This window comes from Dryobates pubescens, chromosome 22 (assembly GCF_014839835.1).
Source record: "Dryobates pubescens isolate bDryPub1 chromosome 22, bDryPub1.pri, whole genome shotgun sequence".
NCBI lineage: Eukaryota > Metazoa > Chordata > Aves > Piciformes > Picidae > Dryobates > Dryobates pubescens.
Genome location: NC_071633.1, coordinates 18,403,071 through 18,430,730, shown reverse-complemented (window position 1 = coordinate 18,430,730; position 27,660 = coordinate 18,403,071). Strand labels below are relative to the sequence as shown.

Sequence of the window (27,660 nt, the reverse complement as noted above, 5' to 3'; positions counted from 1 at the left end):
AGAAGTAAACCCATTAACTGCCTTTAACGCGGCTGAAAATGGTGGCACGGGGAGAAATTCTGTTTCAGAAAGGTCATTCATTTGCCTCCTGCATTCCTTCCCCACATTTACATGCTGCTGGCTGGATCCATCAAAGGTCTTCATTATTCGCTCTTGGCACGCATGAAACAATCACTTTCAGATATAATGACCTAATTACTCCAAGGAGACAAACGAAACTAAAATGGCAGTTATTTACTTCAGATGGTAGCATTTAGCAGCTCTTCAGAAAAGAGAATTAAAGGACCTGTAGCACCTGTTTAAAACATGAGAGCCTTACCAGGGTGGGGTTTGATGGCTACGGGCAGCGATGATGAGTCACTTCCACCATGGCTCCTTCGGGATGCTCCAGCGTGCGTCCCTCTCCCTTTGAACCAGGTAGCCAGGAAGAGCTGCAGAAGGAGGACACTTTCACCATGTTTCTGCCCCAGCTTTTCCATGGTCAGCCCCAGCTCAGCCTGCATTTCCAGGGCCTTCGGTGATGCTGGAACCTCTGCAAAACTGGGTAAGCCCCAAGAACCAGCAGCATTTCTGCTGTCTCTAGAGCGTTTTTCTTCTGCCTGAGCAGCACAAAGATCAGCTGTAACGTGGGAAAGCATTAGAGGATGTTTATAAAACAGTTTTTAATTAATGAGTGGCGGGGGGGGGGGGTGTTGTTATTTGGATTTGTTTTGGCTGAAAAGGGGACCTGGTTCAAAAGGGGGGAGCGTTATGGTTGTTGTTTATTTTGGGATGTTCTGTGGGATGGCATCGTAGTAATGATGTAATCACCACCAGTAAATGTCACAGTCAGGCAATGACTCATTTAGCGCTCACATGATTACAGAACAAAAATAGGAGCTGGTGTTATTGGGATGGTTATCAGTGCTGTGCAATAGGCATAACCATAGGATGTCTCAGATAAAAAGAGTTGATTCTGGGGACAAGTAGCAGCACGAACTTCTGAGCCTCTCTGCACTTTCCCCTAGAGAGATGTGTCTTGTTTGCTATGCCAGTACCTCTGCGAGCGTGGAAGGTGTGTGCAGCGTTAGTAAATGCTCACAAATATTACGTAGCCGTTTGCCTCAGCCTGTTACCCCCACGTCAGGGGGCACCCCTACAGAAAGATCTCATTTCCTAATTACTGAGCATTTCACACTGGATGGCAAATGAAAGGCTTGAGCCCCAGTGGGATCATATGTGTCTGACCCACGAATAATTGTTTGACATCAGAAGGTTTATTATCTCCTAGCAGGAATGAGAAGCATATTTCTTAATAGGTTCCCCACCCTGGGCAGCACAAGCCTTCCTTTGAAGAGTGTCTCTATGGTAATTGATGTTAATGAGCAGCAAGCCAAGGAGAAACACTGGGTCACCAGGTAGGAAGCCCCCCAAGAGATAATCTAATTACTCTCCAAAACAAATTACTTTCAACCAAAACAAATTACTTTCAATCACTCTGCAGCAGATAAGATCAGTGGAGGGAGCTCAAAGCTGATGACAGCTGGAGACTGAGGCTTCACGAGTTTATGGATTGATCGCTTTTCTCTTTGGTCCGTTTCGTTGAATGACAATGGAGTGACAGAAAACTGGAGCCAAGAACTGAGCTCCCTTTCATTTCATTCAGATGAATGCAGAGGACCTGCCAACTCGATGCTCTTTGCTGTGTGGCTCATTGATCTAAAATTGGAAAAGCTGTAGCCATGCATGTTCACATCTGTAATGTGAGCAAAACTCTCCAGGCATAAAGGGCAGGCTGGGAGGCTGCAAAATCCAGCTGTTGTCTGGGCACCATTGTGCTGGGAAGCAAAAGGGGAAAGGTGGCATCATTGCTTATCTGTACATGCACAGAAAACAGGAGGTAAAGCAGAGCCTTCATTCCTATGAGAGCTTACCAGGCCTCAACTACAAATCTTAACTGATGCTCCAATAATTTGCTCCTGGTAACTGTTGCCAGATGTGTGGCTGTTCCCACTGAAGTAAATGAGTGTTTTCCATGGAAGGTATAATTAGGTCTTAGCTCCTGTTCTTAACAGGGTGTTAACAATATTGTTTGGAACATCAATGTCTTTATCAATATAGCTATTGCCACTGGTAATTGTATTTGTCTTGGTATTGCTATTAATATTAATAATCAGTACCCTATGGTGAAGTCAGCCTGAAATACACACTACCCATGACATTAACCAATAGTAAAATCTGAGTGCCAAGTGGTGACTGCACATCACAGCTGGCAGACCTACCATCTCCTAATGACAGCACAGAAAGAACTTAGGTAGCAAGGGCTATAAATTACCAGCAAAAGCTGCAGTTGGTATGTCTGTCACTGCCTTGCTCAGGAAACTGAGGGGTAAAACACAGCTCAGCAGGCAGGCAGTTAGTGTGAGGGGTGGAGGATTGCTCAGTGGTTGATTCTTTTATTATTTTTTTTACATCACTGCTATTTGCCACACTGGTGCAGAGGGCTGGCACTGCCCTCTGTGTGTGAGGAAGAGGCAGTTGGGGATTACGGTTCTTTTGGGAATGGGATACTGGAGTCATAAGCAGGAGGGGCCTGTGTAGGGTCCATCTATAGTTCTGCTGCTCTTTACTTCATCAGTATTGGTTAGGTCCTTCTGCAATACTGTGCTATCAATAGCACATCTGCCTAGCTGAATCCAAAGCACACTGATGCCAGTGTGTGACCTGTTGGTCAGGAGAATGGAAAAAGGGCCACTACTGCCTCTCAAGAGCAGCCCTTCTGCAGAGTGCAGCTACAGGAGCAGGGGCCAGCAGCTGTTTTGTTGAGGCTTTATCTGCTAGAGACCTCTGATAAAGAGTAATAGGGCTTAGGGAACCTTCACTATTGAATGAAACCTTGGTGCTCCAAAGAGCTTTGAGAGGGACTCCTGTCCCACTCTGGAAATCTTCTGAAATGGGTTAAACTAATTAATTTAATTGTAATTAATTATAGGATCTTTGTGGTTTTAATGCAGGCATTTCATTTCACTTTTCAGTGGTGTTTCAGACTTTTACCTCCTACTGAAACCAGTTGTTTAATAAATCTAAATTGCTTTTGGAGTAAGACACCTATTAGCTACTTGTTCTCTCACTAGTCAGATGTGTAAAACCTAAGTAAACTTGAATTACTTTCTAAAGACCATCCAGGCTCTTTCCATGCTGATTTGTTCTGCTTCTCTTACTTTCAAATGGCCTTTTAATTGGCCATTAAACTAGGAAATTATGGCTGATTAGGATCAATCCAACTGCAATGTTTTGGATGGACTGGCTATTTGAATACCATTCTTCTAGACCCCATGTTACTTCTGCTTTGTCAACTAAAGGTCAATTTTAGCTGCATTGGCAGGATGCTTCAGTAACCTTTGCCTTTCAGTTCTTGACCCCAAGTGTCCCACAGCCATGTTTCGTAGTAGCAAATGTGATGAGTTAAGAGGCTGCAATAAGGAACATCAGAGAAAGTTGCTCTGTTTCTTGATTCATGGCAACTCGTGCAGCTACTCCATGGCTGTGGCAAAGGCTTCCTTTCAGCCAAAAATTATTTCCTCTGCCTTTCAAGTAGAGGAATGGTTGCTAATAATCTTTATCTCTTGCCTCTTGAGCAAAACCACTCTAAAAACTTCCTATGTGACTGTCACCTGTATGAAGGACCGAATCTAGGTGGCTTGTGAAGAGGGAGGGAAGGTCTCATCACACGTTTTAAAATCCAAGTAAACGAACTCCCCACACTAAACAGATTTTGGAGGACCTGAACAAGGATTTTTCTTTCTTCTGAAACATTTCTCCATGAGTTTCCACCCAGGATACAGGCCAGGGTGAAAGGCAGACTTTACTGATTCACATTGCTTTTCAGAAACTGAGGGTATGGCTGCATGCAAAATGGCCTTTAGCAGCCTTAAATGTTGCCCTTAGGAAACTCTGAACTTTAAGTTCACATTTGTTCAGAACTGTTTCATAAAGGGCTGCATTTCAGTGAGAGTCCTTCCTGCAGTATCACTCAAAAGTGATGACAATAGGTGAAATAAGCACTTGTGGGCTGAAGAGACACTGACATGATGTTCCCCTTCCTTCGGTAATCATTTACATCTCCAACAGCTTATCCTGTTCTGCTGGTGCCTTGTAATTCCTAGGTGTGATAAGCAGGAGTATTAGCATGAAGCAACAGGCAGCAAGAAAACTCTGAGTCTTGGCTTCTTGCTTAACTCCCTTTCTACCTCTTTTACTCCACAACATAGTAAATTGCTGTGATGTGTTCAGCATAGACCTCAGGCTCCTTTTTATCTGGCCTTGGTCAAGTGTTTGAATCCCAGATTCAAAACTCCCACAGCAAAAGAGCATTGCCAGCTTTGTCAAATCATGGCTGGACTAGAAACCTTGCACTGCTTTTAGCAGAACACAGTGGTGACTTAACAGTAAATAAAGAATAGAGGGGTCTTACTCTGTGGCAGTTCAGACATCTTAAACCCTCTCTAAAAAGTACAAAGGACAGCCTAGCAAGGAGTTTGAGCTGACAGCAGCTGTGGGCTCTTTGTTAGCACAATTCTTTACATGTATGTTTGTTCCATCGACTCTAACTCAGTTGTGGGACCATCCTCCAGAGATCGCTGCAGTGTGTGAATCTGACATGCAGTACAGCCTCAGATTAACATCTTAAAGGGATCTTACCTTTATGAGCCATCAGGGACTACTGCAGGGTAGTCTAGCAGTAACAACTGAGTTAGTGCAAATAAGATCCTGGACAGCTAGTGTAGTAAATATGCTCTTGGAAAACAAGTAAGACTTCTACTATACCAGAATTACAAGGGATTTTGCAGCACACAGAAAAGATGGAGTGGATGAAGTATTTCCAAAGCATAAAATAACAATGATGAAAAAAAATGCATTTAGGTCATTTGAAGCTGAAGAGCTTAATCAGAAGGTATCAGCTGGCAGTGAAAGCTCAGTCAGTTCCAGGCTAAGTATTGCTCTCAGGAACCCCTTGGCTGATAGCAATAGTTAAGAGAGCATTAGATAACAGAATGGTGAGAGAGGTTTGAAATTAACTGTCAGGCTGTGCTCCTTGGGCAGGACCAGCAATGCACTTGCAGCTACAAATTACAGTGGTAATGATCTTCCCAGCTCCTTGACCTTCTTCAGCAGAGCAGGTTTAGAAGAGGGACCCCCTCGGAAGCTGATCATTTGAAAGATCTTGAAGTATCTGATGCATTTGGATCCTACTAATTCACTAGGGAGTAGGATGCCATATTATTATCTGAGGAGAGCCTCCATGAATGCTTGTCCTGTCGGGTGACATCCTGTCAGTGGGCGCACGCAGCGGGAGCTGTGGAATCTCAATTCTGCACTCATTCACAGCCCAGGGAGAAATATTGTCACCTTTATGCCTCTTGGATTGCAGAAGCAGCTGGGAAGCAGAGCAGTCCTTGACATATGGTGGAGTAACCTCTCCTTCTTAGGCAGGTTTTTTAACTTGTGTTGTGCTGATAAGGCTCTTTATAGAACAACCTCGTGCTCGAATAACTGCATATCGCACTGTGCTGTGTCTTCACTTCTGCCTTCCCTCACTTGCCTGACATACTCACCTCCATCAGAAGCAAGAGAAAGGCCTGGACTGTTCTGCTGGCCCTCTGCCACAGAGAAAATAAAAGCTTTTTTTTTTTGCTGTTGCCTCCTGGGATGGCATGCAGGAACTACAGCAGAAATCAGAAACCGAACAAGTTAGCACTAACATCTCGAGCTCTGCTTGGGACCTTGCTTCCCTCAGAGTATTTACAGCCTCTAACTCTTCCACTTCCAACTTCAGAGAGAAGGGGAAAGGACTTTAAAATCTCTTCCCAAAACTTATATTGGGCCACACTCCTGTAAAGCTGCCTTCTAAATCTGTGGGGAATTCCAAAGATATCCCAAAGGAAGCAGCAAGTCTCTGAGGTTTCTGTATGGCTTTCCTCTTTCTGCAATGACTTCTGTATCCAAAACTTTCACCATGATATCCTGAAGTTATTCTGCTGCTGAGCAGATGTCTCTTCATCCTACACACATCTAATTCACCACATTTTGACCCTCACTCATCCTTCAGTGGCTCATCTATGTAATTTTTCCTTTGATCTCCACCACAAGGCAGGCTGCAATGATCACTTCATACTCATGGGTGGCTTCATGTTCCATTTCTGATTATGATTTGAAGCCACCTTCCTTCATTCTAGTTGGTTCCACTGTTGTTATTGCCCAGGCAGACACAAACCTGCTGTTAGCTTTTTGGCATATTCCACAATCTCTGGATGTTTGACTTTTAAATATAGGTAGTTCTGTTATTCCAAAAGATGGTCTGTTTCAGTCTCAGTGTTACAGAAAGGAGAAGTCCTTGTTCTGCAGAAATTAGATTGGAACATTGAAAAGTGCAGTGGAAATGAATGATTCATTACAACAGGTGAAAATGCTTGTAGAGTGGTGTACTATTTGGTCAGGAGATATTTTTGTTCTGCAAGACTTTCTTCCTGTGTTTTGGAGGTGTTTTGCCATCCTCATAAACACAGACAGTCCTACACTACCAGGTTTCCTTGTTGCAGGCTCTGTTTACCTAGAAAGCAGGTCCAACACTGGAACTGATGGCTTACCCTATGGTGATTTAGCCTATAATACATTTGTTCTGCAAATACATTTGTAGGAACATGCAGAGATGTCTTTCCATTGAACTTTGGTTAGAAGATGCCAATAAATGATAAAAGTTCAGTGACACAGATAGGAGCTGAAATGAAAAGCTCATGTTGCCACTCACCTTTTCAAAACAGTGAGTTCCATGAGCTCATCTAGCTCTAGTTAAAAATAAGGTCTTTCATCTGAGTTAATCACCTAGGTTTGTTATTCTTCCAAAGCCAATAAAGAAATAGACACTTCCAGAGACTGATTAATACAGGTCTCTTAAACAGCTCTTTTGAGATAGGACTGGTACTACCCAGTCCAGATAAGCACTTGGAGGCACTTAACCTCTGTCACTGACTACAGAGGAACTCAGTTAAATGATTTAGATTTAAAGCTTCCCATGAAAAGAAAGGCCATTCACAAAAATAAAGGAAGGACTAAATGCTTAGTTTTAATTTGATTAGATATGAACCTTTAAATATCTCTACTGAAGATCATCAACAGGAACAATGAAAATAGTTGTTCAAAGCTATCAACTATTAGGGAATCCTCATTTGCAGCCAGGTTTTCCACTGACTTGGAATATCATTTGGTCTGCCCTTTCTGACTCAGCTTTTGACCACCACAAGGGAATAATAACAGTGTCAGAATAAATGAACAAGTTGCAAGCATCAATTCCCTCCTGCTTGAAAGAAGTTTGACTTCTTGATGAAGAAATGAATTGATGTTACTTACACCACGGTACAGCAGAAATGGTAATCATGGAATAGCTTCTGTTCACCAAGATGCACAACAAAATGAGCTAAAAAAGCCTTTCAGATTCATTCCAGACCCATAACCTCTGTGTGTGTGGTGTGTGCTCAGTACCTTGAAGAATGCATGTGTAGCCAGAATGAGTTACATGCACAACTGCTGTGGGGCCCAGGGTTGCAGGGCAGTGAACTGCCTTTGCAGCAGTCATGTAATAACAGTGCAGAACACTGCAGAGGAAAAAGGAGGGGGGCGGGGGGGGGAAGGGCCTTGGATACCTCAGTATTATTTATTGAGTTTATAATATTGTGAGCTTCTGTGATGTTTGAAAAACCAGAGTTTCTCAAATCAGCTCATGGTTTGGAGGATGCAGCAGGAGACACCTGAGAGTGAAGCAGTTCTGATTTTTACTCCAACCATGCAGAGAAAACTGGGCTGCTTTTTGGGTGGCTCAAGCTGACCATCAACACACATACAGCACCCAAAGGGGAAAAAGAAAGGGGGGTGTGGGGGTGTGGAAATAAAAAGCCAGAATTAGTCACTGCTCTTGAAATGGCTCCTTGTTTCAGGGGACTTGTGATGCAAGACCCTGAGCACTCAAATGCTGGCTGATCAACCTCAGTACAGTGAGCTACACCTGATAGTTCAGTTCACGCATTTATACAGGTGCTGGCCACTCTCCTACGAGACTGCATTCTTGTGTGACCTTGCTCCTAAAGAGGAATTGTTTGTGTGTGTTTGCAGGAAGGAGATGTGAGTGTGAAGAGAGAGGGATGAAAGTAAACAAGTAGCAAAATATACAAACAGCATTTGAAGCTGATGGGAACTCTGTCTCATAGAAGTTGCTGGGAGCATGGGGTTATGTTTTGCTTAATTGTTACTGAATGTGTCTTGTGAGGGAAGGATTTGGTTTGGTGGGTTTGTTTGGTTTGTGGGGTTTTGTTTTGTCTTTCTTTATGAAAGTACCCATTTCTTGAAATCTAAGGTAGTTCCTTTCATGCTCAGTTTGGATGGACGTCAGCAGCAAGTCCCTAAACTGCCCCGAGATGCAAAAGGTGTTAAACAACCCGGTGTGTGTGTGTTTGCTGCTTCCCATCCTTGCTGGTGCACTCACAGAGTTCCCAGGGAGCAGAAGCAAAACTTGTGTGATGCTTGGACTCAGTCGCTGTCTGCGGGCAATGCGAGTTTACTTCATGCATTGTTTTTCGCTCCTAGTACAAAGGGGGTCGAAGTGGAGCTGCAGAGCCCCCCCAGGCAGCAGCTCCTCGGAGGCGAGCCCAGACCGCATCCCAGGGCCCAGGCTCCATCTAGTGACGCAGCCCGGGATGGCCGGCGGCAAATAAAGCCCGGGAGCGGCGTCAGCCCGCCTTGAGGCACCGTGCCGTGCCAGGCAATACTGTGCCGTGCAACGGCCGTGCCGTTCCGTCCCGCCGCACCGCGGGAGACGTGCGGCTGTGTCCCGCCGGCTGCCCGTAACCCGCGTGACAGCCGCGGTCCTGAGTAACCTGAGGTTTAAGCACCGTTCTCTGAAAGCACAGCTCGCTGATTTCTGAAATGGGCAATAAAGGCTGGGCCAGGGTTAAGGCAGGTCCTGAGCGAGGGCAGCTCACCCCGGGCTGGCTCTTCACCTTCGCACAACAGATGAAGAGGTCTGGATTTGCACACGCCCTCTCCCGGTCGCCTTCCTCGTGCTCGTATCGGGGGCTGCGGGACCCTCCCGTCCCATCCCGTCCCCTTCCCTCGGGGCTCCCTGGCGCCGCGGCGATCCAGCCGGGAGGGATAACGGCGTGGTCGGACACTGAAAGCTCGGAGGTGCGGGAGGGAGCGGTTTCAGGATGTCCCCCTGCGAAATGATGTCACCCGATCAATATTTTCGGGGGGAGTGACCGACCCGACCAATTCCCGCTATGAAATGTCTCTATATTGGAGCTGCATGAAGCCGAATCGATAGAGCTGATAACGCAGAGCTATAAAAGGCCGGGGGCTGGCTTCGTCCGCGCTACATCCCCGAGGCAAGGCCGGCGCAGACAGCGCTCGGCTGTCGCTCCGCGTCCCCTCGAGTCCTTCCCCGTGCCTCCGCGTCTCTCTGCGCCCCTCCCGTGGCATGGGGCCGAGCCCCGCTGCCCACCCCGCCGCCCTGGCGCTGCTGGGTCTCGCCGCCGCCGCCGCATCGCTGCCGCTGCCCGACGCCGGTCCTCACGTTAACTACGGCTGGGGGGAACCTATCCGGCTGCGGCATCTCTACACCGCCAGCAAGCACGGGCTCTTCAGCTGCTTCCTGAGGATCGGCAGCGACGGACGGGTGGATGCTGCCAGTAGCCAGAGCCCGCAGAGTGAGTACAGGGGATACAGGGACGGCACCGCAGGGGACAGGACGGGACGGGTCGCAGAGGTAACGCCGCTTTTTGCCCCCGCAGGTCTGCTGGAGATTCGCGCCGTGGCTGTCCGCACCGTGGCCATCAAAGGCGTACGGAGTTCCCGTTACCTCTGCATGGACGAGGCGGGCCGGTTGCACGGGCAGGTGAGCTGCGCGCATCCCGCACCCCGGTCCCCGGCGGCTGTGCCCCGGGCTCGCCTGTCTGGAGGGAGGTTTCCAGCCCGGCCGCCGCGCTGGAGTGGCGGTTGATAATGGGTTAGCAAAGCCTTCGGGTGCTCCCACCCCCACTTTTCCCTACGAGACCGGGGAATCTTGCTGTCTGGAAGGCTCTTAGGGTTGTTAGAATTCACCAGGGAATACAATTTGGAATGTGAATGATGTGTCACACGCCTCCTACCAAAATCTACTGAAAATCCAGTCCAAAGGAAAACAGTGTCTATGCTTAAAACTCCTCCTCAAGTGCGTGGCTGCATTTTGCTGCAGAAATAGATGAAGTCGCACTATAGAACCTGAAGAGTTGCTCACTGCTCAGGTCAGGTGTTCTGATAAACAAAAACAAAGCCAAGATCAATCCTTTGGAAAGGAAGTGCAACCAGGTGGCTGCCAGGCAGACAAGCCCAAGAACCCCGGGGGGGGGGGGAGGGGGGCGCTCCTCTGGGGTAGTATCAAGCAGAAATGGAATTCTGAGGGAAAGAAGGACTCTCTTCACTGTCCTACTCATGACACATGCTGGTAGGACACGTGTGGGACTCTACAAGGTTGAGGAGCTTAGTGACTCCACTTTGCAAGGTTGTGCTTTTCTCTACCCATGTCAATCTATCAGCTAGTGACCACTAGTGATATAAATGTGGGTTTAAAGCCGTATGAGTAAGTTGCCAGCTCTAGAATTCGAAGGGTAAGACAGATTCAGCCTGTGTAGCTGTGTCTGTGTGTAGCTGCTTTGCAGGAGTTTCACAGAGTGATGGCTTTTATTACACTGTAGTAAAGATACAGCTGGATTCTCCTTTGATTACTCCAGCAGAATTTCTGCTGATTTCAACTCAGCAAGGACTTGGCTCGTTCCCAAAACTCCCAGTACTTCTAATAAGAGCAGCACTGGTGTAGTGGTGTTTCCTAATGTGTATGTAATGTGGGGCTGAGCCTTTCTGTCTGAATTTCCTTGCTCTTCTGGGCTAGACTCAATCGATGCCATGATAAGGTTGCATAGGTTGAGACGCTGTGGTGGGTCAATTATTAGCTTAATGTTTTAATGTATATCCAAAGCAAAATAATCAATGAAAACAAAGCAGAGGTTGGACCCTGCTCCCATCAGAGCTGCCGACTGGACTTCAAGAGTCACAGAGTTTTAAAACAGCTTTCCTGTAACTCTGTTTTGAAGGCATATAGCTGTGGCTGGACTGAGGCTGGGTTTGCTGGTGTATGGTATTAATTGCAGGGCATTTTTTGTTCTGGAAGTACAATGGCATGTAGCCATGCTCTTGCATCTATATGTTCTGGGCACCTGCTGCCACCTCTCTGCTAGCAGCTCAGGCAGGCAGCCAGCTCTGCAGGTAACTCACTGCCTTATCAGTGCTAAGCTCAGGAGCAGAAGAACAAAAGGGCACTTACAGTGTCTGGAGAATGAACTCAGCAACCACTTGCAATGCTGAAACACCGGGAATTTGATGACTTTGGCTGATTTCTGCACGTGCAGCGTGCCATAATCTGTGGAGCAGGGGAAATGGTGAACTGCTGAATATGCTCACATCACAAGAAGTCCCTCTTGTGACAAACCCAACCTGGAAGTACTTAAAAGCTTATTTAGTAGTTGTTTGGAAGGAAAAAAAAATGACACTAGAGACAATCCCAATGAACTGAAGAGGGAATGATTGAGATATGGGGATGCAATCAATAACTTGGTCCTTGCAGGGCATGCTTGCTCAGGAAGCTTTATTTCATCATCCTCATTAGCGAGGCTGAGCAGTCATAAAAACCAGGGCAGCTAACAACTCAGCCATTAAGTTGTATCACATACACATGTTTTCTGAGGTACAAGATGTGCAGAAGGATCATTGTGTTTGGAGCAAATGCCTCTTTAATTATCTATTTATTATTTTTTTTAATTGCCTGATTAGTTTTAAAACTGCTTTAAAAAGACACTCAATCGTACCCCATATTATTCAGGACGCTTGTAAAAGAACTGGAGAGCATCAAATATGCTCTTGATGCAGCCAGGCAGAGCATTCCTGTAAGGATGTTTTTATCACCAGAGACTGAGACATAATCAGCAATTGCCTTTTATTGACCATGAGTTCAATCACCTGCAGTGACTGAGCCTAAAATAGCTCCAGAGTTGTAAGAAATAGGGTGTTTGTGTAAGGATCTGGAAAGCTCTGACCTGGTGATGCAAGCTCCTGATGTACTATCCACACACAGTACACCACAAACGTGGCTCTACAGATTCATACCCAACAAAAGGCAGTTCCCTATACCAAACCTTAACTCGTGCTGGTGAGCTCTGTCTGGTGTGTCATGAGGAAAGGACACTTTGCTGACTGTTCTTCTGTAATTTCAGTAAATGCTGGGTTAAAAAAAAAAGGCAATTACCTTAAATTACCGATTGGCCATGTTCACTGAAACATCCTCTATGACAGCACTGCCTTTCTACAGACCTCATCCTGAAGCCTTTACAGAGGCAAATCTCTAACAGGGCTGAAGTTTTATACCTGAGGATTGTTGGACTAGGACTAGTGATTGCAGTTAAATGTGGTCAGCAGTTCAGGGCAGTTTGTTTAAATGAGCATCCTCATCTCAGGTTTCCTTTTCCCTGCCTTCAGGACAGGATAAGAGTGGTAGCAGTGGAGAAGTACACATCCAGGATTCAAAATTATTTAATGTGATGGAGGTATCTGAACCTCAGGCGTTCCGAATTAGGTCTTTAAGTGGCCTCATAATCCCAAATGCATGCCATGTGCAATGGGAGGAGCTCTGCTAGAGCAGAGTAGAATAGATTTCTGTTGGAAGAGATCTATTATCTTGTCCAAGTGCTTGACCACCTGGGGACACTTCAGGGCACTTCATCTTGGTGGCTGTGGTTCATCCCTGACAGAGCAGTTGCTAGAGAAATGATCTTCTCCTGCACACCTGCAGCAGGCAGACAGGCAGTGGGCAGCTCACCAGCGTGCGTCTTGCAGTGGGGTCTGCAAGATTAACCAACCTAGGCCAACTGTGACAAGCTGGAGGGGCATCCCCACTGGCAGCAGAGGGTAGAAGGGCAACAAAGGTTTATGTTGTGTTTGAATACAATGAGTGTGGTGGGTGCATTTGTAACTCGCGTTACTCCTTGCACTTCAGCTCAGGTACTCCACCGAGGACTGTTCCTTCGAAGAGGAGATTCGTCCAGACGGCTACAACGTCTACAGGTCCAAAAAGCACGGCATCTCCGTGTCCCTCAGCAGCGCCAAGCAGCGCCAGCAGTTCAAGGGAAAAGATTTCCTTCCGCTCTCTCACTTCTTGCCTATGATCAACACTGTGCCCGTGGAGTCAGCAGACTTTGGGGAATACGGTGATTACAGCCAGGCCTTTGAGCCGGAGGTGTACTCCTCTCCTCTCGAAACAGACAGCATGGACCCCTTTGGCATCACCTCCAAACTGTCGCCGGTGAAGAGCCCCAGCTTTCAGAAATGACTCTGAGCCCACACGCAGGCTTTGAATGAAATACTGCAGGTCCTGCAGCGGTTTAGCTTTTCAGGTAGTGATATTCCCAACTTTGTTGTATATTTCAGTATGGAGCCAGCCTTTTCCTTGCCATGTGTGGTGCCTGTAGGAGATGAATACCCAGAGGCTGCTTTATATTCTAAAGAATTTCCCATCTGTAGCTCTATTTGGAAAAGGAGGATTAAATGAGACAAGCTGAGCAGCTTCTTCACAGCACCCCCACTCTGGTGGTAATGATAAAATAATTGTAATCTTTCTGCATTAACTTTCATTACCACCAATGTCCACCTGGTAGTGCTGCTCATAGGAGCAAGCACAGAAAAGCTCTTCCTCTTCAGAAGCCTTAAAGACAAACATTTGGAACAAAACATGGTGAAAGAAAACCCAGCAGATGTGGTTACCTGAACCAGGGACAACACTGGGCTTGAAAAGCTGCTGACAATGTTCTGGGAACACTTTCCATTGAAAGCACAACACTGCAAAAAACCCAAGCAAACAGTTCTGCTTGCATACTGTGCTTTGGCTTCCCTTAGGAAATAAGGGATGAAAAGGAAAGGTTTCTTCCTTTCCCTATTGCTGAAGGGTACTTTGGAAAACTGGATCTTTAGATTTCTTTGGAAGGCTAATTTACATTCACTGTGGCATCAGCATCATCCAGCAGGGAGTTCTCAATGACATTAGTGAGAATCCAGTGTGTGGTTGGAAGAATGCACAGAGCTAGCATTTATTTCCATCAGGTAGGGAATGAGCAGCCCAAATTAGCGTTGAAATTAAGGTTCTGCTGTATCTAAGCACGTCTGTCATTAGCAAATGGAGAAAAGGACTGGAAAAGGGGTGATGTATAGGTCAACTCAATTGCAAAGCAAGGTTGTGTGTTTAAGTTTTACCTACCAGCAATTCATCCAAGTCCTTTCCAGGCTTGATGCTGCATCTGTGGGAACCAGTGGAGAGATAGTTTGGTGACTTAAATGCCACAAGCCTGGGCCAGCCATGGTGTGCTTCTTGCAGGAAGGGATTGTGAGTAATGTCTTCAGTTCTGTTCTCCTGGTGTAACAATTTGACAGAGGAATAACCAAGGCAAGACCAAAAGGGGGGGAAAAAAAGGGATTCCACTTGTCTCCAAAGGTTCATTTAGAGTAGAGTTTTCTATACAAAAAAAGATTCTACTGGACATACTGGTGTTCTTCTGACCTAGCACTTCATTGCCAATGCAATATTTATAATTAATTTATTGAATACATACAGCTGTTTATTTTGTTACTGTTATTTATGCTCAAAATTCTATTTATATACTCCTGAGGGTGGTTGTTTTGTTTTTGTTTTCAGTCAGAACAAATTTTCGTGGCATTTTTTTAATCATGAAATTTTAGCAAACTTTAGCTTTTTGAATTCCTGTACATTATCAGTAGTGGAATGTGTACATTTGCAATAAATGAAAATCATCTTCAACACAGAAATCTGTCTGATTCTTCTGTCACTCCTTCAGCCTAGAGATTTCAGAGGAGCTTTAGTACACTCTGGTGTCTGGCTTGGCAGCAGCCACGTGAAAATGGGGCTCCTCGTGAAGGTGGCAGACCTGAGGCTCAACAGCCAAGGCCATGGAGCAAGGGCTTCTCCCAAAGCTGGGCAGTGAAAGCCAAGGCTGGAGTTCAAGTCTGCCTGCATGAGCTCCACGTGAAACAGCAAGTCCAAGTAAAGTATCTGTGCCACAGAGGGGTTTTGGAAACAGCTCACTCTGTTTTGACCTTAGGCTATGCAAAGGCCATTCCATATAGTCCTAAGTTATTACTCCCTTCATACAACAAGTGAATGAAGGTGGGGTTTCAGTGGTGTGGCTGTGTCCTGATGTTCTCCTCACATTCTTCATCATTCAACAATAGAAGAGATTCACAGAATCATTTTGGTTGGAAGAGGCTCTAAGAGCACAAAGTCCCACTGGGCAGTGCTGGGCTAACAGTTGCACTTCATAATCTTAAAAGTCTTTTCCCACCATAACGATGCTCTGATTCTATAAACACACCACAGCCAAGTCCGCCACTAAACCATGTCCCTCAGCACCATGCCTATAGGTCTTTGAAATACCTTCAGGGATGGTGACTCCACCACTGCCCTGGGCAGCCTGTGCCAGGGCTTTAACAACCCCTTTGGGGAAGATGTTTTCCCTACTATCCAGTCTAAACTTGCCTTGACACCACTTGAGGCTGTTTCCTCTTGTCCTGGTGCTTGTTCCCCTGAAGGAGAGACTGACACCAACCTGGCTCCAGCCTCCTTTCCTTTAGATCTAGGACAGCAAGTGCTGCCTGTAGGCATCATCACTTATACTTCATCTGCAGCAAAGCAGTCATTGATTTGCTTCTGTTCTACAAGCCACCCCTTTCATACTCCATGTATGTCACTAAACCCTGCTGCTCACACTGCTCACAGCCTTCAGGGTGCTGGACACCGAAAGGAAGGTGAGCCCCCAGCTGCTTGGAGGAGTTGATTCCTCAGGGAGATGGAAGGACTCCCTACCAGGAGTCATCTCTTTGACTCTTCTTTGGCTGCACAATATCTACCTACAAAAGGTGGTAGAAAGGGGTGTGGAAGAAGCCTTCCTGTGGGTGGAAGGCTGTGCTCTCCTAAAAATGGGAACCACACTCAAGAGTGCAGCCAGGGAGAAAACTGCTGAGTTTTGCCTGACAATGACATTGATTTGGGCAGGAAAAGAGAGTGAACGTTTCTGATCAGAGAGGTGTGTCAGAGGAACTGCAGGTTTCTTGGCTGGCAAACACCTCCCATGGCATTCCTCATGAGGGTGCCCACTCCTCATGGACAGGTGGAGTCTCGATTTTCAAGCTGTTTTATTCCAGAGGTTTTCAGGCTTGGACCATTCTGGCTTTCTGTTTTTCATCCACTTTGGATCATGCACTCCACTGGCCTTGAACATTAGCTACCCTTCCAGATATTTTGGTAGGAAATAATAATAGTAGCAGTAATAATAATAGTAGCAACTAACATTTCAAGAGTAACTTTTAAGTTTGGTCCAAAAAAATGCAGTTTTACTTTTCTGCTACAAAACCCCAACACACAGTTTTGATGGAAACCAAGCAAGTAGCAGAGTTCTGAGGCCCCAGTGTTTAATTTAACCAGTGAGAGGTTTTTTTCTTCTCAGGCAGATGTGGCATGGGGGTTCAAGAATATTGCTCAAGAACACAACCTACCATTTGCAAGCAGCATCTTGAGCTCTCTGTTTGCTGACACCTTTGGATTTGCATCTTCCACCAGCAGCACAATGTTTCTTACTGCAACAGCGTGGTCAGAGGTTGGTTCAATATTTATTCAGCCCGAGGGAGGAATGCCAGGAGCTGAGTTACTCGCACCGCTTCCTGCAGCACTTCGGTTTTCCTTGGAGGTTTCCCATCCGAGTTCTGACCAGATCTGGCTGTTTTGCTTACAAAATCTGACAAGATCACAGCTTGAGGTGGGAGGATTACTGGGAAGTGCTTTCCTGTCACCAAACACCTGACTCGGTCAGGAACTTGGTGTGCAAAACCTCCAAACAGCACTGCCTTTGGTTCTGTGGGAATGTAAACACCACCAGCAGCATTCAGGGCACATGCCCTGGCTGATCATAGTTTCTCAGAGACAGTAGGACAATTGCAGTGCTTTCATTTGCAGTAGGACATTTTATAGCCCTAAAAGGTTTTTAAAGGTCAGGTGTCAAACGTCTCCTTGTGAAGTCTGGGTTAGAAGCTATGATGTGCAAATACAAGTTGTTAGAGCAGTGGGGAGGGTTGTAGGAGAGGAGTTACTGGGCATCTCCATTTCCACTTTGGGAAGTGTAAAAAGCAGTAAATCTTTTACTCCAGAGCCATAATATCAACTTCACTTTTGCTCAGAGCACTGGAACTGGTTTTGTGGAAACTTTGGGACCACTCTTTCTACTCTGCCAGCCCAGAATGTTCTCAATGGAGAATGATCAGGGAAATAAAGGCACTTTCTTTCCTCAGAAACGTACAGAAGCCAACCCTCTTTTGGGGCAGTGTCAGGCACAATGAAAGCAGCCATGTGTGTTTCCCTTGGAAGTGAGCAGGAGTTGAAGGAAGACATTGTTAGGACTTCGAGTTTGGGGTGAATTGTGGCGGTTTAGTGCACAGAAGCTTTTTCAAGTGTGCTGTTAGATAAGACTGATTGTTGAAGGCATGTAAGAGTATCCCTAAATGAGACTAGTGCTTTGTTCTCTTCTTGCCAGGACATTAGTCTATTTTCATCAATCCCACGATCTACTGAGATCAAAGAACTCCTCCTGCATTAACTTCCAAAGCAGGATTTAAATCACAGCTATTAGCTTTGAGGAAAACTTCAGACACTTTCTATGTTCACTACCATCAGTGAGCAGTATGTGTTTGCTCCTGACTGTGGGGTCGTAGCTCAGGTAGCAGTTCACACCTGGCAAGCCCCCAGAGTTTCATGGAAGATGAGGACAAGGAGTTGGGCCAGCTGACTGCCATCACTTGGTGTACACCACTAAAGCCTGCTACAGTGGAATATGTTTAACAAACAGTACTTGGGGCATCTGATTTGTCCCTGCTGCCTGCAGGGGGTTGGACTAGATGACCTTTAAAGGTCCCTTCCAAACCAAACCATTCTATGAGTTTATGATTCTACGATCTGTTTGCAGCATGACTTTGTTTTCACTCTAACATAGTTTTCATTTTTTTTTTCTTTAGACCCATCTGTGGATTTTAAAGCTGCCTTTTCGAGTCCTCTGCTCTCCTGTGTTTGATACCCCTACCCACGTCTGGTCTGGCAGACTGGACTTTGGTGTGCCCTGAGCCACATTAACTCTCTGGAAATCAACAATGTAAGTTAACACCAAAGTATATGCTTAGAAATAAGGATAAACAGCTGCTTGCTTGCTTGCTTTTTTTCCCCAACGTTGAGCTGTAATACCAAAGGGACATTTAAATAGAGCAGCCTGGGAGGGCACACTAAAGTTTGGTAAGGGTATTTACATCACAGCGATTTACATTTTGGGTATGTCCATCAAAAACACACTACATGAAAAATCAGAAAGCTTCCAGATCAGCTCAAAGCCGGTTTGTGTCAGAGCTCGGGACCTGTGGGATGGAAACGGAACACCCCCAGCCTGCTCCTCTCCCCTCCTGTGCGTGCACGACGGCACACGTTAGACCAGACAGAAAGAAGAAATCAGCCTAGAGGAATCAGACTACAGAACTGTTTGTTTGTTCGTTTGTTTGTGGTTCGGTTTCTTGTTTTTTGTTTTGTTTTCGTTTTGGGTTTGGTTTTCCAGCAGTGCCGGCGGTAGTTGGAAGAGAACACCACCACAATGGATGTTTTCACTGTTATTGCCGCTTTTTCCCGGCTCACGCCGCGATTCCCGGTAGGGCGCTGAGGTCTCCCCACAGCCACGCCACCCACTGTGATCCCATCTGGCGGAAGGGACCGGAGGTGACCGGAGGGGATCGCCAGCTGCCGCCGAGCCCCGACTCCTCTGCTGGACCCACCGCAACTCCCAGCGCTGCAGCGGCGTGAGAGCGCCCCCTGCTGCACACACAGCGCCTACGCCCGTAGCCATTGACCCTGCCGGCCCCGCCCCCTTCCTGCGCCCGGCGCGGCCGGTGCGGGGGTTGCACACTGGCGCCGCGGCCATCGCGGCCCCTCCGGCTTGCCGTCGTTTCCCGGCATGCCGCGCGGGCGGGCGGGGCCGCGGATGGGCTCTGGCGGCGCCATGGCGGCCGCGGCTCGTAGCTCGGATATGTTTGATGATATCGTGATGGCCGAGGAGAGGTGCGGTTGGTGGCGGAGCCGTGACTGGGTCCAGGGAAGCTCGGGGGGCAGGCGCAGCCGCAGGGGGCTCTTCGCTAAGCGCGGGTATGCGGCGGCCCGGGGGGAAGGAGGGGAGACCCGGGCCCAGGCCCTGGCCTGCACCTGCACTCGGGATTGGAACTGAGCTTGGGTCCGGGCTTGGGCTTCCACAGACGACAGTAGGGGCTGAGAAGGAAAAAGTGAGGAGTGAACGACGGGTAATAAACGCGGTGAAAGAGGGTGAGTAAGCAAAAGGGCTGGGGAAAATCTCTCTGCTGTAAGAGAGAGGCCAACCTCCGCCGTCTCTGCTTTTCCACCGTGTGGTAACTTGTCCCGGAGTTGCGAACTTGTGGTTAGGATGTTACGGTGAAAATACCGCATGGGTTGCAGAGTGTGTTGTTCTAAGCAAGTTGCTATAAACATGTTTCAAAAGATTACAGTGTGCATAGGGTCCTGGGGGTACTGGTTGACAGTAGCTGAACATGAGCCAGCAGTGTGCCCAGGTGGCCAAGAAGGCCAGTGGCATGCGGGCCTGTATCGAACAGTGTGGCCAACAGGAGCAGGGAGGTCATTCTGCCCTGTAGTCAGCACTGGTTAGGTCACACGTTGAGTCCTGTGTCCAGTTCTGGGTCCCTCAGTTTAGGAAAGATGTTGAGTTGCTGGAAGGTGTCCAGAGAAGGGCAACAAGGCTGGGGAGGGGTCTGGAGCACAGCCCTGTGAGGAGAGGCTGAGGGAGCTGGGGTTGCTTAGCCTGGAGAAGAGGAGGCTCAGGGGCGACCTTGCTCTCTACAACTCCCTGAAGGGAGGTTGTAGCCAGGTGGGGGTTGGTCTCTTCTCCCAGGCAATCAGCACCAGAACAAGAGGACACAGCCTCAAGCTGTGCCAGGGGAGGTTTAGGCTGGGTGTTAGGAAGAAATTCTTCCCAGAAAAAGAGATTGACCATTGGAATGTGCTGCCCAGGGAGGTGGTGGAGTCACCATCACTGGAGGTGTTTAGGAAGAGACTGGATGGGGTGCTTGGTGCCATGGTTTAGTTGATTAGATGGTGTTGGGTGATAGGTTGGACTGGGTGATTTCAAAAGTCTTTTCCAGCCTGGTGAATTCCTATTCTGTTCTATCTTAACTTAGATGTCATGTGATACTTCTAAACATGGACAGCTGCATTTTGGAGGTGATGGAGTGTGGGGTTTGTTTTGTGAGTAGCTTGTGTGCAGCATGAGCTTAATATGAAGTGAAAATAGGTGCTAGAAATTGTACTCATGTACTTTTGTCTTTGCAGGTTTCATGGTGAGGGCTATCAGGAGGGGTATACTGAAGGCAGTCATGCTGGGGTTGTTGAGGGGAGGAGATATGGATCGCTCCATGGTGCCAAGGTGGGATCTGAGGTGAGTGGGAAAACACTTCAGGATCTCAGTGGTTTTGTCATTAGAAGAATACTGTAACACAGAAACCTTTGGGAAAAGTTTCATATATTGGTAACCTGGGACCTGTTCTTTTGATTTGCAAGGTTAAACAGATGGGTTTGTGTTTTCTGAGCTTGTTTGCTCTATGTGACTTTCTTCTTATTCAGCTTCTCAGAAAAAAAAAATCAACAGATTCAAACTTCCTCAGAGGATAAAAATTACAAAAAGAAGGACTGTACATTTATTTTGTAACCCAAAATTGTGCTTAAAGCTCTCCTTTGCCATCTCCTGTGGGTCAGCATTAGAGAAAGACTTGGAACATTAGGACACTTTGAGTGGAGAGCCATAAAAGGGCAATGCTGGGGGTCTCTGTTGCACTCTGTTATTTTTGATCCTGGGAGGGTTTGTTGGTTGAGGCATCGTTGTTCCAAGACAGAAACTACAATAGGACTTTGTTATAAATTCACAGATTGGCTGCTACCTTGGGTTTGCACTGACATGGCAGTGTCTGCTCCAGAAATGCACAGATGAAAAGAACAGGTGAGATTAAACCAGAATTATTGTTCCTTTAATGCTGTTTCAAATTACAATGTTCAGTTTTGCCTCTTCTCCAGTACAACAGAAAGACTGAAACACAAAAGAAAGGTGGGCAGAGGGCTACTGGGGTGGTATCATGTGCTGGGCCATGAGATGCTGAAAAGAGGGTAAAGGAACTTGATTTTTTCAGCCTGCAGAAGATAAGGGAGATAGAGAGCTGTGTCACATAAGGACATGTTCTAGATAAGGTGGAGAAGCATTCCTTGCAGGATTGCACAGTGAAAGGACGAGTTGCAACAGCCACAGTCTGAAGCAGGCTGAGTTGTGATGGGACATAATGAGAAGGTCCTTTCCATGCAAGCAGCTCAGTGCTGGGACAGGTTGTCCAGAGAGGTTCTTGAAGCTCCATGCTTATATTTTCAAAATCTGCTGGGCCCCGCTTGGCCTCGTCTAGCTTGGCCCTGTATGGCCTCATCTGCTGCTGGGCCCCGCACGGCCTCGTCTAGCTTGGCCCTGTATGGCCTCATCTGCTGCTGGGCCCCGCACGGCCTCGTCTAGCTTGGCCCTGTATGGCCTCATCTGCTGCTGGGCCCCGCACGGCCTCGTCTAGCTTGGCCCTGTATGGCCTCATCTGCTGCTGGGCCCCGCACGGCCTCGTCTAGCTTGGCCCTGTATGGCCTCATCTGCTGCTGGGCCCCGCACGGCCTCGTCTAGCTTGGCCCTGTATGGCCTCATCTGCTGCTGGGCCCCGCACGGCCTCGTCTAGCTTGGCCCTGTATGGCCTCATCTGCTGATGGGCCCCGCACGGCCTCGTCTAGCTTGGCCCCGCATGGCCTCGTCTGCTGCTGGGCCCCGCACGGCCTCGTCTAGCTTGGCCCTGTATGGCCTCATCTGCTGCTGGGCCCCGCACGGCCTCGTCTAGCTTGGCCCTGTATGGCCTCATCTGCCGCCGGGCCCCGCACGGCCTTGTCTAGCTTGGCCCTGTATGGCCTCATCTGCCGCCAGGCCCTGATCGGCCCCGCACGGCCTCGTCTAGCTTGGCCCCGCTCGGCCTCATCTGCCGCCAGGCCCCGCTCGGCCTCGTCTAGCTTGGCCCTGTATGGCCTCATCTGCTGCTGGGCCCCGCACAGCCTCGTCTAGCTTGGCCCTGTATGGCCTCATCTGCCGCCGGGCCCCGCACGGCCTTGTCTAGCTTGGCCCTGTATGGCCTCATCTGCCGCCAGGCCCTGATCGGCCCCGCACGGCCTCGTCTAGCTTGGCCCCGCTCGGCCTCATCTGCCGCCAGGCCCCGCTCGGCCTCGTCTAGCTTGGCCCCGCTCGGCCTCGTCTAGCTTGGCCCTGTATGGCCTCATCTGCCGCCAGGCCCCGTTCGGCCTCGTCTAGCTTGGCCCCGCTCGGCCTCGTCTGCTGGACCCTGCACAGCCTCATCTGCTGCCGGGCCCTGTATGGCCTCGTCTAGCTTGGAAGTTAGTCCAGCCTTCCCAGAGGGTGGGCCAGATGACCTCCATGTGTGCATTCCAGCCTGTTTCTGTGACTCATTCTTTAGCCATATTTTTTCCCTGTCCAGTTTTGATCAATTTCTCTGACAGAATTGCCACCCTACATACTGTCAGCCTTTGGGTCCTGTGTTCTGGGGAGCTTTTAATTGCATTTCTTGTATTTTGCTGAGTCACCTAATCAATATTTCTGAAGATTCTTGACTTTGGGCAGGTAAGCTGAAAGGGAAACCTTAACTTTTGTCACTTTATGCAGCAGCTTAATTTCTGATGATGGTTTAAATATGCATCAGCTCTAGATGGGAGAAGCTGAATTAAAGAAGAAGGGAGGGCTGGGTTCTGTGCTTCCTGTTAACACTTAGGCAGAAAAATGCAATGTTGATGGATGGAGAAAAAACTTCAGTCAAGGTTCATTGTTTTTTTCTGTGTTGTTTTGGTTTTTTTTGTAGCAAAAAGGTAAAGGCTCTGGATTCATTAATAGGCATGATTCAGAAATTCCCATATGGAGACCCCACCTATGAGAAGCTACAGGAAGATATGGAAAAAATCAGAGGAAAGTTTAAACAGGTTTGTAGGATTAAGTTATTTTAGCACAAAATGGTCTTAGTTTATGGAAATATTTAATCTCAGCCTCCTCAAAAGGTCTTTGTGCAGAGCAGTTGCTGTTCTTCTCTTGCAATCATGGTAAAAATGTTTGAAGTGAATTGAGTTTTCCAACCTTGTTGATTCTGTGAGTGAAAATACTTGGTGGCTGAAAATTCTCCGGCTGACAGCAAATGCAACATAGAAGGAAAATGTTGTTTAAATGCAAATGGCAGCTGGTGTTTCACAAGGAATTACAAGTGGGACCAGAAGAAGAGGCAATTGAGGAACTGGGAGTTTTGTTGAACGTTCTTCTTGGCAACCAAGATGCTTTGAAACCCCTTTGTGTATTCCTTTTGTAGGTTTGTTCAGTGCTAAATGTTCAGTCTGGTTTTAGAATGGGTACTGAAAGATCTTCACTAACGTTTTGAACATGGTAACAGATGAAGATAAACATGGATGGCCAAAGAAGAAACATTAAGAGAACAGCTAACTGGAAAAGTGTTTCTCTGCTCTTACGTTAAATTAGTGAAGAGGTGCTGATTATTAAAGGGAAAACAGCTGAGCCTGCCATAGTGCTTCACATGGCATTTAACAGTTCTTATCTCCAGGTTTTGTTTGGGTGTGCTGAAACCTATAAAATAGAAATACTTTAATTCTTCACTAGTCCTGCACTGAAAGATTAATTCCTCAAAAGGAAAAGATAAGCAAAGTGTCCTTATTTAAAGGGTATATGTTACTTAAAGATCTGTGTATGCAGATGATTCAGTTTACACAATGTGTAGGTATTGTAGTGAAGTGGAAACAGGATCAGTTGCCTGCAGGCTTTGCAGCAGGAAGCAGTTTTGTGCAGAAAGGGTGGAATGGCAAAGGGAGTCAGAATGCAGAGGAGAAAGATTAAGGTATCTGCTCGAGGTAGCTGCAGCTTAGAACATTGAATTTGCACTTCCCTCAAGCTGTGCAGACTGGTTCAGTGCGGGGGGAAAAACCACTTCCCAAACTTCCCAAAAGGTAGCAGTTTAAGTGACCAGTGAGAGAAACACAGCTACCAGAAAACTTGATACTGACACTGGTATTTGCAGGTAGTTTTCATCAAGGAATAGCTTTTTCTTTCCCAGTCTTGAAAATACACTCTTCAGTCTCAGTCAGCCAAGTGTGTTCAGCTGTGTTACATTAAGGGAAAGGCAGTCACTTTGCCTGGCAAATGGTTGGGCTGCAAGCTGTGTTTGCTTTCCATCGGCAATACAGTTCTGTAGTGAGCATATCCTGCATCAGCTGTAACCTCTCTGTCTAGCCAAGGCTGCGTGGCATGGGCTGGCTTCACAAAGACAGGTTTGACCACTGTGGGTGTTGGAAGCTGTACACAGGGTAAACTATCTCAGGTGAAGGATGGTTCTCAACATGGCCTATCTTTGGACAGCACTCCTTCATGCCACCTAGACTGTGTATCAGTTGAGTTCTAAGCAATCTGTTCCTTTTTGGCTGTGTCTGGTGTATGTAGGCGTGCCAGTGCCAAAGGCTTTTCCTACTACCTGGCTGCTGGTGGGCTCTTTTGTTTAATTGGCTTACAAGTGTAAGAGATCAAACAGCTTTCATACACATAGTGTGTGCCAGGGCCTTCTAGAGGAGGCCATTGTGTAAGAATCATAGAATGGTTGGGGTTGGAAGGGACCTCCAAAGGTCATCCAGTCCAACCCCACTGCAATCAGCAGGGACATCCTCCACTAGATCAGGTTGCTCAGAGCCTTGTCCGGCCTCACCTTGAAGATCTCCAGGGATGGGACCTCAGCTACCTCCCTGGTCAACCTGTTGCAGTGTTCCAGCACCCTCATAGTGCAGAACTTGTTTCTAACATCCAATCTATATCTCTGCTCTCACCATTTTCCCTCATCCTGTCACTGCAGCCCTTTGCAAACAGTCCCTCTGCAGCCTTCCTGTAGCCCCCTTTAGGTACTGGAAGGCTGCTCTTAGGTCTCCCTGGAGCCTTCTTTTGTCTAGGCTGAACAATCCCAGCTCCCTCAGCCTGTCCTTGTAGCCGAGGTGCTCCAGCCCCCTGATCATCTTTGTGGCCCTCCTCTGGCCCTGCTCCATCAGGTCTATGTCCTTGCTGTATTGAGAGCTCCAGAGCTGGATGCTACTCCAGGTGAGGTTTCAGCAGAGCAGGGGGGCAGGATCACCTCTCTCCGTCTGCTGCCCTCACTGCTTTTGATGCAGCCCAGGCTGCCAGTGGCCTTCTGGGCTGCAAGAGCGTACTGCTGGCTCATGTCCAGCTTCTCATCCACCAGCACCCCTAAGTCCTTTTCTGCAGGGCTGCTTTCTATCACCTCATCCCCAGCCTGGAGTTCACAAATCATCATATGGCTAGAAATTGTCCAGCACATACCTACACCAGACACAGCTCCGTCAATTATGTGGTGAATTTCTGTTAAGGAAAGTAATGCTGAGGTGGGATTCATTCCTGACTTGTTCCCTCATCTGAGACCTTGGAAAGGACATGAGAGCATTGAGGGCTTCTTCATTGACGGCAGCTTGACTGCAGCTGGCTTTTAATTGTTGTGCAGCTAAACCACGGGAAACCAGAACAAGCACCAGGCTGCAAGTGCCTGAAAATAGAAGCAAAATAAAGTGGCATGCCCTGTAATCTCAGCAAATGGATGGGCACAAGGCAAAAAGATCACATGCTAGAGAAAAGAAAGCTCATTGGACTTTATAATCACTTCAGAGAAATCCATGTTTGGGGAAAGTGGTTTCTGTCTCCACAAACCCAGTTGGGTTTTGCAAGTTGAAGTATTTCCCCCTTCAGCTGGGTGAAAGGAATTAGGGGTTCAGCTGTGATTGACTCAAAGTATTTATTTATTTGTTGTTGTAATCCATAAATCATGCTTTAAATAAACCCTCCTTGAACCTTGGTCTCAAAAAGGCAGTTTTATTGTTCTTCTGAGTGATAGCACAAAGAGGTCTGAGTGTTCATGTCTTACAGTGGAGCCTGGTTCCAGCTCTTTGTGCATGCCTTAGAAAAATGTCAGCAGAAGCAAGAGAAGGGATCCAGGAGCTCAAAGTGAAGCATTTGATTAAGACAAGTGTGTGACTCCTGCTTCATGTGCAAAGTGATTGTGTCAAACCCAGCATTTTTGTTCAAGGAGAGAAAAGGATCTTTGCAGATGGGGTGGCCTGTGAGTGTTCTTCTGGAGGCTGGTTTGGCTGATTCTCTTGCATTGCTTTCACTTGGTCTATAGCAATATTAGTGGAATAAATTCTTACCAAAATCTATGTGTCTATATTTAACTGTAAAGATTGTAGCAGCTGGCGTTTCAGCCTGGGATGTGCCAGGTGTGGGCTTGTCTCTTGGGTCTTTGTTTTAGCTCCATAAGTGGACTAGTTTGGTGTGTTAATCCATGTGTCTGTATTTCTTCTGCTTCATGTCTTGCATGGGTCTGGTGATGTTTATTAAATAAGATACAGTTAAAAATTCTTCTGGATATGTAGTTTTATACTTTCTTTTGTGCCTTTTTTTTTGGGGGGGGGAGGAGGGTGTAACTTTCCTGCAACAGAGTTTTTGGGGTTTTCAACTCCTCACAGCTTGCTGTAGGTGTATTTTTATACCTCATTTACAGCTAAGGAGTTAAAAGTCCAGCTTACATCAAGGGTATTGATTTGCCTTAACCAATGTGAGATTTCTAATTTGACTTGCTCCAAATAATTTTGCATTTTGAGGACTGAAATACTTCAGAATGTGCTTCTTGCCAACATCAGGAGAGGCTGAGCACCAGGTTTCTTTTGCATGTTTGCATTTTTGCCTCTGTTTCTCAGATCAGTCACCTAGAAAATGAGGAACATTACAGTTAGCAAACAACTGTGTAAGAAGTGTGCTTAGGCCACCTAGACTGCTACTGGGGGTGGAAATCAGCAGCATTTCAAGAACCAGAATCCAGTTGTGTGAGGTACAAGTGTGTGGTTTCTTTTCTGTCAACACCTTTCCTGTTAACAGCTTAACTAAAATCTGTACCAGTGTAAACGAATTCTTATCAATGGCTTCGTGAGTTTCCCACCCTGCTTTACTCCTCCTGTGTCTTAAATGGTCAGGACTGTGGGGGCAGCAAGTGTTACCCTGTAGTGTTAGATCTTCTCAGCAGATCTGTGCAGAGAGGCTGAATTAGGCCTCTAGACCACAGCCATTCAGAGGTTTCCTGGTTTGCTGTGGCTTGGCTGTGCAGCTGAAGTGTTGCTTTAAAGACTGGGTAGAAGAGATACAGGGGGAAAAAAACCCTCAGTTTTGTGGATGATAATATTGGTTATTAACAAAGGAGGACATAGTGACTGTGGCTTTGTGCTGTGTTGCCTAGAGTCCTTCTGGATTAGCA

The 27,660-nt window shown here is 47.1% G+C and overlaps 2 protein-coding genes across 2 annotated transcripts; both read left to right on the top strand.

Annotated features, from left to right (window-relative positions):
• Positions 1–9,412: 9,412 nt before the first annotated feature.
• On the top strand, positions 9,413–13,687 carry FGF19 (fibroblast growth factor 19). The gene is made up of 3 exons (XM_054171871.1): positions 9,413–9,734; positions 9,819–9,922; positions 13,112–13,687. Exons 1-3 carry the CDS (start codon positions 9,506–9,508, stop codon positions 13,442–13,444), a joined length of 666 nt encoding a protein of 221 aa, XP_054027846.1. The 5' UTR covers positions 9,413–9,505; the 3' UTR covers positions 13,445–13,687.
• A 5,491-nt stretch (positions 13,688–19,178) lies between these two features.
• LTO1 (LTO1 maturation factor of ABCE1) lies at positions 19,179–26,755 on the top strand. Its single transcript, XM_054172059.1, has 5 exons — positions 19,179–19,264; positions 20,561–20,666; positions 21,154–21,224; positions 23,167–23,284; positions 23,662–26,755. The coding sequence occupies exons 1-5, from the start codon at positions 19,188–19,190 to the stop codon at positions 23,728–23,730; spliced, it is 441 nt and encodes a 146-aa protein (XP_054028034.1). The 5' UTR covers positions 19,179–19,187; the 3' UTR covers positions 23,731–26,755.
• Positions 26,756–27,660: the final 905 nt, after the last annotated feature.

Bases quoted from the DNA above. Each gene is read 5' to 3' on its own strand.
- FGF19 (XM_054171871.1), top strand. From the start codon at position 9,506: ATGGGGCCGAGCCCCGCTGCCCACCCCGCCGCCCTGGCGCTGCTGGGT. The intron at 9,735-9,818 runs GTGAGTACAGGG...TTGCCCCCGCAG, and splicing joins CAGTAGCCAGAGCCCGCAGA to GTCTGCTGGAGATTCGCGCC. The intron at 9,923-13,111 runs GTGAGCTGCGCG...CTTGCACTTCAG, and splicing joins CGGGCCGGTTGCACGGGCAG to CTCAGGTACTCCACCGAGGA.
- LTO1 (XM_054172059.1), top strand. From the start codon at position 19,188: ATGGGCTCTGGCGGCGCCATGGCGGCCGCGGCTCGTAGCTCGGATATG. The intron at 20,667-21,153 runs GTGAGTGGGAAA...ATAAATTCACAG, and splicing joins GTGCCAAGGTGGGATCTGAG to ATTGGCTGCTACCTTGGGTT. The intron at 21,225-23,166 runs GTGAGATTAAAC...TTTTTTTTGTAG, and splicing joins TGCACAGATGAAAAGAACAG to CAAAAAGGTAAAGGCTCTGG.